Consider the following 12146-nt stretch of genomic DNA (forward strand, 5'->3'; position numbering starts at 1 on the left):
CTGTTTTAGATAATACAGCTTTGGTTCAACTGTTTGTGTAACTGGAGAATTCTTGAAGAGGAAATTAATTTTTCTCCTTTAACTTTTTCTTAGAGAATATATGCTCATGGACTCTATACAATAGCTTCTGGAATTTATCTGTACTAAAAATTGGAATTAACATTGAAATTTGATTATGATATTCAAACTTTGAATAAAGTATGGTAAAATAACATTGGAGTTCTGGCTGAGACCACACTATTTAAAATCATCTTTACTGACCTAGTAGAGCCAAGTCTGATCAATATTGCTCATTTCTATGCTGACTTCCAAGCTGATGTGTACCATTCTTCTAGTTAAAGTGATCCATCAAGGTCATGTGCTGTGTTCTAGTTTTATTTAATGAAAGTTACATTCAGATACTGTCCTTGGAGGATGTTCTTAGTAATGGGTTCACACAGAATGGAGAATCCTCCATTACAGATAGGGACAGATGGGTTTAGCTAATTCCATGGAGCTCCTGACAGACATAGCATCTGACAGATTCCTTCATTTTCCTCTCTTCAAGGATGTGTTCATTCCTGCTGTTCTCCTTTGGGATCTCCCAACATCCCCAGCCAAGTGGATTGTGTAGACTGAATTCTGTGTCCAGGAGAAGGCTCCCTGGGGCTGGATAGACCTTTTTAATACACGAGAGAATGGCTTCCCTTTTTTTGCCCTAAGGTGACATTTTTGGCTAATGTTACTCTTTGACTTTGTAATTCTTTTCTGTGCACTGTTTGCCCATCATCTTTGATTTGGTAAGGGCCTAGGTGACACTAACTTACACATTTTCCTATTGAGGTGCACTTGATTTATTTCAGTCACTTACTCAGTTTTAGCAAGGTGTCTCTGAGTTATATTGTAAGAACAATAAAAATAAACTTGGGCTGTTTATTGTTCCTTCTTACTGCATAAGATCAAGCAAACAGTTCAGTGCAGTCCTTGGCCCCTCTTCCAAATCCTTATTGTAATTAGTGGTATTATTTGACTGAAGATTTTAGTGGAACAAAACACAGACTAAAAATTACAGTCTGAAATTTCAGTCTTGAGAACGTAAATAATTAAGCTGATAGTGGCTATTTGTTGTGAATAGTAACAGATACAGTTTGAGCAGGTCTGTTACTCTAAAATGTTGTTATTACCTTGTTCAGGAGAATGGAAAGAGAGGCAGATCTGGGCCACGTCTCTGATGTGACATTTAGTTAACATCACTCCCCCTATATTGCAATTAGAAATAACTTCAGTCTTTCCAAATTATGTGCTCTAGGTTTTTCTTTCCCATGGAGTTTTCAGTGTCACCACAGATTTGGGAAGCAGAAAAGGATGAAGCTGAAAGGGCTGTGTGTCCTGGATGCATTCACACGTGTTGCTGATGTCACATTGACTCATGCCCTAGGCAGCCTCTTACTTTAAGTCACCTGGAATTGATGCACATGTCCATCGCTGTAGAACTCATAAGAACTTCTGGTCTGCCCTCTGCAATGAGCAGGTTCTCCATGTAATCCTCATTTATCAACAAGTAGCAACATTCCAGCAGCTCTAATTATGAACTGGTTAGTGCAAATATGAATCTGAGTTTCAGCAAATTTGATTTCTCACAGAAATGTTCCTGTTGTACTCTGGAGGCAACTTATCTGTACAAGTAATACTGGGGAAATTTAAAGAAAGAAAAAAATATATATAATCTATGTTGTACTGAAACTTGTTTTTCAAGGCATTTACAACAGTTTGTAAATTGTTGTAAACAGAAATTATTTCCAGCTATTTGTAGACACCAAGGTGGAACTGTGGTTGCAGGTTACCACAGACACTTTATTCCTCTCTCTGTAAGCCTCTGTTGTTTTCCTTTTCACTTTTGTCATTGCCAACTGAAAGGCATAAAAATGCAAATCAGAATGCAGCTGTAGAACTAGCAGGCAGTATTTTAGCCTTTCACTGGAATTGTGCTAATGTTGATAATTATTTGTTTAATTAAATGTCTCTTCTTCATTTCAACTCTCCATTTGAGGAAAAGGAGGGAGACAGTCTCATTTCATTATTGGTACTCTAAATGAGTTGTGCACTGGAACAGCTAGCTTCTTTCACACATAATGCTTCCTCATCATTTCCTTCACTTAGGTGTTCTGCTTAGGGATAATTAAAACAGTTAACTTTATTTCTAGCTAGTGCACAGATACATCTCTATCTCTGGAGTGAAACAACTGGACTGATGATGATGCTTTGTCATTTACAGCTGAGTCTTGGAGGCGCTGACTATTGCAATGAGTGAGCAGGAGCTTTAAAGCATACTAAGCTGACCTGGCAACTCAGTTATAACTGTATAACTCAGTCAGTCTCATGAATGTAATATCTTAGGACTAGGAAAGTAAATGAATTGAGGACATTTTAAGAAATCTTTGGTTTTCCTCTTGTTGGATTCTTTGTTCAAGGGTTTCTTTCCCGTCCAGAGAAGTTGGGCTTTATGGTCAAAATATCTGTAAAAAATGAGATACAAAATGGGGAAGACAGTTATTTTTTCACTTCAGTACAGTATTCAGGAGGAGTATATTTTGGAGGAGGAGGAGTGCAAATTATTTTATTTTCAAAGGGGAATTTTAAGCCCATAAGCACAGCAAATATTCAGCTTGTAGCAGGAGGCAAATTTGCACAGGAACAATAACAGCTGCACTGGGGGTATAAAAAAGGAATCCCAAAATTTTAAACTCCACCATACAATGACTGACAGCTCCTGGCAAAAGCTCTCACAACGTGGGTAATACTGAAATGAAATGGGCTTAGTCAGGCTGTAGGGAAATGGAGCTACCAGTTGTAACGGCTTGAGGGACCCGTGCCAGTTGTAGGTTTGGGATGCAGTAGCAGGCACAAGACCAATGGCTTTAGGGATAAACAATTTTATCCCTAAATAAATACAGACAGATTACTAGTGCAATTATCCAGACTGTAACAACAGCAAATTCAATAATTCACTAATACTGGGCTGCAATTAACATCTAGGCTTACAAAGATGGACATGCCAATGGCTGGCAGGCAGGTGTTACTCTATCAGTATGTGATAATTTTTCAAGGTAATCATGCTTTTAGATGTGTATTTTCTTATTTTGAGCTCCCACAGTTACCAACTGGTGTGTATGTACAACAGATTGGACTGTGTTAAATTTGCTTTGCATGGAACATTTTGTTGGGGTCTCAAAGGACTTTCCAGAAGATTACCTTGTAAACCAGCTTTTTTCCCTATTCTAGTTCACTGCTATTTCCATAATTCCTCTTGTCTTGGTTCATAGCTTTTTTTGATTCACAGTTTTAATTTGATTAATTTACACAGATTTAATTCAATCAGATTTAATTGGTTCACAGTTTTACATTATAAAACACTCAATAACCAACTGGCAAGTGATGTAGAGTGACCAGTGCTCATCGAATTTTAATAATCTGTTTTGTTGAAACGAACTATGACTTCTCGGGTTACATTAATCTTTTAGGTGTTTGAGGCAAGCCTCACCTTATTTGTTGTAGGTAGTAGGGTTTTCAACTACAGACAAGGTCCTCCCACAGTATCTGTAGGGGAAATACCATACATAAAATCAGCAACCGTGAAACATGAATGTCAGTTTCGAGGCGAGGGAGGGGAGTTTATCAATGAGTGGGGGTGGAGATAAAGGAGATTGAACCAGGCTCTTCAGAGGTGCCCAGTGAAATGGCAAGGAGCAGTGGGCACTAAATGAAATGCAAGAAGCTCCACTTAAATGCAGAAAAAAAGGGTTTTCACTGCGTATTGAGTTGAATGTTTGATGAGGTTATCCAGCAAGGTTGTGGAGTCTCTGTGGGAATGGTTAAAACTCGATCAGGAGTGGCCCTGAGCAAGGTGGGTGATTTCTGGAGGTCTCTTCTGACCTCTGTGGCTTGTGGCTTCCAGGGTGATTGCCTCTTGCCAGTGTCAGTGTTTTAAGAGCAGACAGTTTGGTAGCCTGGTTTATTTATCTCCGGATGTGGAATCACTCCAGAAGGAATTAGTCTCCAGTAATCATGAGAATTATGCATGACTCTAAGAGTCCATCAGTGTTCATAAAGGAGAGAAGAAACATGATTAACCAGGGAGATGGCAAAGTATAGTGTTTAGATCAGCCACTAAATAGCAATTACAATGCTTCCTTTTGAAGTTGCTCTTGTCTATGCCATGGGATAAATTACCTTCTTCCTGATGGGAATAACTTGGCATTACAACACCAACACATCACCAGAAGGACAGAATGCACTCTCCTTAAAGTGACCCTTTTACTACAAGGTGCTGGCATAGGAGCAGTATCAGGAGTGGACCACTTGGTCTGTTTTCCATGGATAGGGGATCTTGAACAGTCTCTTCCCTTCCACCAAGAGTGTTACGAGCAAGGTGGGAAAGAGAGTGAAGGGAAAGAATGGGGTGCAGTTTTCACCAAAAACACTGAGGTGAGAAAAACCTGTTTGGTGACACATACATGGTAAAAGGAAGAGTCTTGAAGTTTTGTCAAATATTCTGTATTTTAACAGGGCCAGGTCTTCTGGAGGAGTTTTTAATTAGCTTGATTGCTGTTTTATTGCAAAACTGTGTCATTTCACACTGTTGTGCACAGACCTTAGCAGGATTCATTACCATAGTAAAAGAGGAGGAATCAATGTTTTGGAGCCATTGCAGCAGTTCTGCTTCATGCTCTTGTGAACAATTATATTCATACCTGTTCTTTGAGTTACATCTGGTGCCCAGGGTCATGCAAAAGTGTCACTTCACAATGGTGGGACACCATCTCCCCTTTGTTTATAAAAGGACCCAAGTTGCTTGGTAAAATGAGAGCTCATGAAAGAGAGGGTATACACTGTGTAAAGTTGCCACAGATTCCTGGGAAAAGGGTGGGTGGGCTTGTCAGGTGGCCTGGAGGCACATGGGCTTTGTGCAGCTCTGATGGGCACGTGCAAGCAGAAGTGCTGATAGTGCAAAGTGACACTCCTGTTAATGCCTGAGAATGGCAGTGTGGGCTACTCTGCTTGGGATAGTGCAGAAGCTTTTTTCCTGTAACATGGGGTCTGAGGGCATGAGATTCTTTGGAGTCGAAATGCAAGACTGTCGTGGTTTTAAACCAATAACTAAGAAAATTACTTACTTCTTGCTGTGAGATATGGATTAGAACAAGAGCAAAACAGGCATAAAACTTAAAAGGAAAAAAATTTATTGACAAACTACAATAATAAGAACACCAGAATAAACTTCCAGAAAAACCTTTTCATCCCCTATCTACCCACTATTCCCTTGTTCACATGACAACAGAGACAAAAACTTTGGAACTTTGATGGTTAAAACAGTCCCAATTCTTGCTACAGTCTTTGTAGAGAAACAGAAGTTTCTTCCTGTTAATTTATGGAGGTTCTCACAAGAAAACTATTTTTGTTATAGTTTTCCATTGCCCTAATGTTAGCTGCCCAGAGCTGCTATTATTAGAGTTCACTCCTCCCATTTTCACATCACTCTGAAGTGTGTATGGGCCATGAGTCCAGAGATAGCATTTTTAAGGATAAGTTATTCAAAGGCAAAAAAAAGTCTTCTTCATCTGTTTTTGTGAGCTTCACTAGAAAACAGTTTTCTCATTGCCTCTCAAGGCTTCAAATCTCCCAGCACTTCACTGTACCATAATTACTCTACTTTTTACTCAAATGTACACTTTGAACACTTTATTCCTCTCTAGATACTGTATCATGAATTAAAGGAGTTCTTTTCAGGACTTCATTGTCCATCTCCATAGTTTTAACAGAGAGATATTTCAGCTTAATTAAAGCATCTTCTTAATTCTCTACCTTTCCTGAAGCTTCTTTTCTTTCCTGTCACTGGTAGTTTATAAAGTCTCTTTTCATGTTGATCACTCTCTTTTTCTCTCTCTGGATAAAAAGATTAATCCGCAAGTCTCATCTGGGTAATGAAAGAGTTAAAATCTTGCCCAGGCTTTTGTAGATGGTTCGGAGATCTCTGCTGAACAAGAGCTGGAGCCGACTGCGATAGAAGGTTCCTCATGGCTGCTCTGGAGCGTGTGGTCGCTGTTCTAACCTGCTGCAAGTCCAGGGCTTCCCTCTTCCTTCACTGGGCAGTTTCTAGTGAATGTAGTTACAGCAAAACCTGCAGCCGAGCCAGAGATCGGCTCGGCCCGGGCCCGAGAAAAACCTTCCCCAGGCCCCCCATCTCCCGGCCGGGAGACGGGGCAGGCCCGGCCCCATCCCCGCCCGGCAGGGAACGGGAGGCCTGGAGCTCAGCCACCCTCCACAGCCAGAAAACAAAGAGAACCCAGAGAACTCTGCTTTTACATTTTAAGGTAGGGTTCACAAGTTGATCCCACTTTTTAATGGCCTAAACTGCTGTCAATTCTCAGCAATGACCAATAATTGGTCAGGAGAAAAGACTCAGTTGCAGTTCCCAGCAACTCCAACTTTCTTAAAGGTAAAGTAACTCCATGACAAAGACCTACCCAGAGTGACCATGCTTCAAACTGATACATAGGTGGGTATTCATTTTTCTTCAAGGGAAACCTTAGGGGACAAGCAGAAGTCCTCACCTCACCATTCTTCTAACACAGGGTTTATTGGGTGAGTTGTTGAGTTGTAATTTTCACTTTTAAAAGTGTTTTCCCAGCAAGAATTCAGTCTCCCCAGTTAAAAACTGCCTTCATCTCTGAGAAGCTTTAGTTGAGCTTTTCAGATGATCTAATATAAAAAAATATTTCCCTCTGGAAATGCCCTTCAGTGTGGTTGAGAGAGGTTGCAGCTTCTAGAGAAAAATGTATCTTTCAAACTAAAACAAGGATTGGCCTTTTGGGTGGTTTTCCTCTTGCATAACTGAATTAGGATATGGAATTACTGATCATGACAATGTAAAATTGCATTTCTTTGTTTTATAGGAAGTAGATTATGATTTAAGGTGTACCTTAGATGGCTCTGCATTGCTGGGTGGTTTCGTTTTGTGATACCCTTACTTTGGGGGACTGTACATCAGAAGCCATCATTTAAAATGAGGTTGTCACATTTGCTATACATTTTTATGTAACAAACAACCTTGAGTAATGTCATCCTCATCTGAACTGCAGTGACATCAACTTGAGAGGCGGTGTTTGTGTTGCTGTTTGCAGCTGGGCAAAGGCGATAAACCTTTCCCAGGCAAGGAGTTCCCTTGGAGGTTTGTTACAGGTTTTGATTTACTTCCTTTGAAAAAATAGTGGTGCTGTGGTTGGTGTTGTGTTTTTCTAGTGCTGCTGATTGTTTTATTTGAAGCTGTAGAGAAATCTCTGTCCTGAATTTACTAAAGGGACTTAGAAAGATGATAAATTCACTCTTTTAGGCCTTGTGTCTCAGTAATCCTGATGGGCAGTCCAGATCCATTGCAGAAGGTCCTAACAAAAAAACATCATAGAAACTTTGAAGCTCTTATTTGAATTTCAGCTGGGAAGTGTTTTTCCTTTTGTTAATAATGTCCTGGCAGTTTCATTTGCTTTTTTTTGGGGTGGTTTTTTTTTTCCTGCTACAGATAACATTAAGCTTGCACGCATGCTTTCTTGTGCACCCTCAAGCCTTATTTTGGGCACAGTTTACTTCATGAACTGATTGTTAGCTGAAGCTGTTCCTTAATGATTGGGGGAATTAAATTTTATTTTGGATTAAGCAGAAGAGTATGTGCTGGGAGCTTTTGGTCCTTAGAGCTGGTCTGTAAGATCAAGGGCACAGTAACAGCTGTAAAATTTGCATTGCACACTCTATTTGGCTATTTCAGTCAAAACTAATAGGGACTGATGCTACTTTTCATAAAAGCAAACAGACATAAATGCTATTAAAAATTTGTTTAGAAGCTAAGGTAAGTAAATACTGAGATCAAGTAATATGAGGAGATCAAGTGTTTTAATAAGATGAGGCAGAAGTGTAATTGAGCCTAGTTTTTCCTCATAATTTCAAGACTGAAAAATTACCTTTCATGTTGAACACCCCAAATTTTTGGCAATCCTGGAAGACACCAGTGCCTATTCAATATCTAAATAAAGGTACTTGCAACGTTATTCATCAGCCTCCTTTGGCTTTTTGGAATTTGTCCACATTGTCTCTGCCATAGAGCAGCTCAGGGTGTTGACTCAGAGAAGGGTGTGCCTGGAGGGAACTTGGCAGAGCAGACTCCACACAGACTCTGCTGCTTATCTCCAAAGGAAAAAGCACATCTGGCCCCACAGAGAAGTAATAGGACCAGATATCTCTTCATACTGAACCTTTTTAAAGTCTGAAATAAGAGCTGAAGAGAAGAATCTATATTATGGATATAAAGTCTTCACATCATAAACTTTGATGATGAGGATGAAAAATAAGCGTACCTACACATGTATCAGGAAGGTGACCGATCCAAGAAGGACCAGGGTTGGTATCTAGTAGATGAAGTAACAGTTTGAGCTTGGGGTGGTGCAGAAAGTGAGGAACAGAGTGTTTTGACTAAGGTCACCTGGTTAAACCAGAGAGGGAGCCAATATGTGGCAAATGGAGAAGCACAATAAATACTGTGTGAAGGTAAAGAGGGTTTAGTGCCACCTCTTTTGCATTTTATAATCTATTTTGTGTTAAGCTTTCAGAGGTGGATTTCAGGTTTAACTTCTCTTATCCTCATTTTGTCTGTATCCTAAATTTAATTTAGCACCACTATCCTGTAATTTGTAGATTTTGAAGAATTACCTCATTAGTCTGGTTTATGATTTACTTAATTTTGTATTTCTGTCTATTCTACCAGGTGGGGGTTTTAAAATTAATTTCTTCCTGAGTGTCTGTAATTGGTTTTTAGTGTGTTTCTGTCTAGATTGACACCTGTTATAAATCAGCATGGTCACAAAAGAGCCATTGAGAGACTCTGCCTGTTTCCATATCAATTTTCTTACAGTTCAGGATGAACTCCAGAAGCCTCTGCTCTGGCAGCACTCATGTTTCTTCTCTGTGAATCTCTGTGTTACTCCTTCTGGAGTAACAACTGCAAAGAGGAGTGACCCAATTAAAATGTTGTGGGTTTTTTCCTTTGTGTTTGTTTCATATGGTGCAGAGTATCCGTAGTTCTAGGAGAATAATAATCTTCCTTTAGTAATCTTATTCAACATGTTATTCCTCACAACATTATCATCTTGTTAATTCCAAGAATCTCTTACTAAAATTGCTGTGTAAAATAGAAGTGTTCCTGTAATAAAGAAAAAAATGCAAGAAGCTGGGTAAAAGGTATCATACCATGTTTCATATACCAGTAGTGCATAGAGTAACATGATGGCTGACATAAGAAACCATGTAAAGGTATGACCCATTAAAGGAAAAAAGCATTTTCCAATACAGATAAGTTCTAAAACAGAAGAAAAAAATCAGCGTATTTCCCCCTTTCTGCAATGTATTGCAAAACTGTAAGACTAACACTTTAAAATAAACAATGGTTTACAAGAGGATGGATGTGTCCATACCATTAAAAAAATAAATAATTGAATTGCTGTTTCATTTGTGTGTCTTGATATTGGCCTGTTTTTACAGGCATTTCTGCATACTGTGTTCCCCAAAGCCGTTGAAAATGAATTAATAGGTGATAACTTAAAGTGATACTTGAACTGTCTGTGTGGGACTTTGTTTCCCAGATCGGTTTCTTAAGACACAAAAACCCCTTGTTTTGGTTCACAAAATGAACCTTTTCATGTCTCTATTGAAGCATTTCTGTGGGCTTGAAATATTTTCCAAAGATATCCAGCAAGTTGGTGGTGGTACTGTTCTTTTATTCAGATTGACTTCTTGGCCTGTCCATGGCAAGGGAGAAATGTGGTCTCAGCTCTTCAAAAAGGTGATAGTTGTCATTCCCATGGAGATAACCCTGTGAAACATGGGGAAGATCTCTCTGCAACTAATGTCCCCTCACTCCCCACAACCCTTGGCAGCATCCCACAACTAAAGGACGGGCCAAGAAGTCAACCACTGATGGGGAGGAAACTCACACTGGTGGAAATGATGAGGCAAACAGTCACTGTCACTTTTCTTTCCCTGTTTTAAATGTAGAATGAAGAAGGTTTCCTGCAGGAGGGAATGGTGAACAATACAGGTGTTCCTGTGGATCCTGAGAACGAGGCTTATGAAATGCCTCCAGAGGTAAATCTGTTGTGGTGTTTTCTGTGAGTGCATGTAAGAGAAGGGCACGGGAGTAGGCTGCATGCTCGAGTTACATGACCCTGGTCCAGGCTGATGCTGGGAGCTGCAAGGGCACAGAAGAAACAGTCTCTCTGGCCAAGATCTGCCAGAAGTATATTGCTGGGAATCAGAAAATTAATTGCTTTTTTGATAGTAAAGAAGTTAAATGGGAAAATATTTTGAGTGTTTCAAAACACTTGTTCTCAGTTTTGAGGAATCCTATTTTGTATGTTTAATTGGGAATCCAGGACAAGCTGAATCTTCATAGATTGTTTTAATAGCTTGGCCACTCACCAATGCATCGTGCTTTGTGAAGCATGGTCTTAAGTTAATGCAGTTATGGGAGTAAATTATTTTGTTGGTTTTTATGAAAGGGCTATTTAAAATATTACTACAGTGTCTGGCATGATACACTGGTAGTTGCACTAGCAGTTTTATGGTAGAGCAGATAATAAGACTGGAAATGAGAGGTATAAAATAATTTAGGCCATGATCCAATAAAAGACTTAAAGGCTCGAGTACAACATCTTGATTATCACTGAAATTATGGATGCTTCTCATGTGCCCATAGTTAAACACTCTTTTACATTATTTACTGACTCATACGAGGATGTGCAGCATCTGGTGTGCTGTTCAGCCCAGAGGTATTCCTCCTTCCTCTCCAACTGAATTGTCATGGGTGGGCTGAGGAGTTCCTGTCTGCATCAGCTGAATGACGTGTTATTCATTGTAAAAGTCTAATTCTTCTCCAAGTATCATGACAGTACAGAATCTGGAAAATGTAACAAAGTCCAAATATGTTTCATATCTTGGTCACATGAGAATCCATAATATTTGGGCATTGATTCCACCAGGAGTGGAAAACAAGATGTCTTTATCTAAAATACCATTTGTGTTGATTTCTCTCCCCCTCAATAGGAAGAGTATCAAGACTATGAACCTGAAGCATGAGAGTCCTTTCCTCCCTTTCTATCACCTGAAATCAACTAACTACTAAAGACGTCCCATCCTGTACAAGTGCTGAGTTCCAATGTGCCCAGTCGTTCAATTTTTTTACAGTTTTTACGGTGTATTTTGAAGTCTTCCATCAGCAATGATTGGAGTTTCTGTGACTGCATCCACCTTGTTTCAGCATTTCCCTCCTGCTGAAATGAAAGCCGGTTGGCAGGGTCATTGTTGTGCTGTGGATATTGTGGCTTCAAGTTTAAAAGTTAAAAAAGAAAATATTAAGTAAAAACACCTAAGTGTCTACTGCTTATTTCTAATTCTGTATATGTTTTGTTGATAGGCTGTCAGTAATTTGATATTGTTTATGATACAGTTTTTATTTGTTTCCTATGACTATTCTTTCTGTGCAGAGATGACTTATTGTGAGAGCTTTATATATATGTGTATGTATTATACATATAAAAAAAGTAATTGAGCATGAACTATGCACCTATAAATATTAGCTGTTGAAATTTTATTGTTTTGTGATGTGTTTTATTAACTTGTGTCTGTAAATAATGGTGTTCAACTGAAGCAAATAAAACATAACTCATTAAAAATGAATTTCTAAATTAGTGATGATTTCTAACAGCACCTTTCCCTTCCAAAAGCCCCTGTTGAAGCATTTAAGCTGTGTTGCTTCTTTTGAAGGAACTGGAGGAGCAAAATCAGAAAATGTATGCCCAGTCTGTACAAAAAACATGGTGAAAAATGAGAAAATCAGGGCTGCTACTGCAGCTGGGTGCAGCTTTGCTGACAGATTTGTTTGTAGGGCTAATAAACTTGCTGTTGTAAGGACAACCTGAAAGTGAATGAAGCCATTAATAATGGGCTGCAGCAGATTATCAGGAAATCATGAGGCCCTTTGAAGAATTACTGTTGCAAGGTTGTTAAAAGGCTGGGATATACAGTGATGGCTTAGTTGCAATGAATTTGTCTTGTATGAAGTCCTA

The 12146-nt window shown here is 39.2% G+C and overlaps 1 protein-coding gene across 3 annotated transcripts in view; it reads left to right on the forward strand.

Moving 5' to 3' along the window:
• The window catches only part of SNCA (synuclein alpha), a 64209-nt gene extending 52452 nt beyond the window's left edge, over positions 1-11757 (forward strand). For all 3 annotated transcript variants that reach the window (XM_086888641.1, XM_023926192.2, XM_086888642.1), the window contains exons 5-6: positions 10078-10167; positions 11125-11757. In XM_086888641.1, coding sequence (XP_086744767.1) covers positions 10078-10167; positions 11125-11157 — 123 coding nt within the window. In that variant the 3' untranslated portion in view covers positions 11158-11757. The remainder of the gene's footprint in view (positions 1-10077; positions 10168-11124) is intronic.
• The last annotated feature ends 389 nt before the right edge of the window (positions 11758-12146 follow it).

This window comes from Cyanistes caeruleus, chromosome 5, assembly GCF_971803275.1.
Source record: "Cyanistes caeruleus chromosome 5, bCyaCae1.hap1.1, whole genome shotgun sequence".
NCBI classification, from domain to species: Eukaryota; Metazoa; Chordata; class Aves; order Passeriformes; family Paridae; genus Cyanistes; species Cyanistes caeruleus.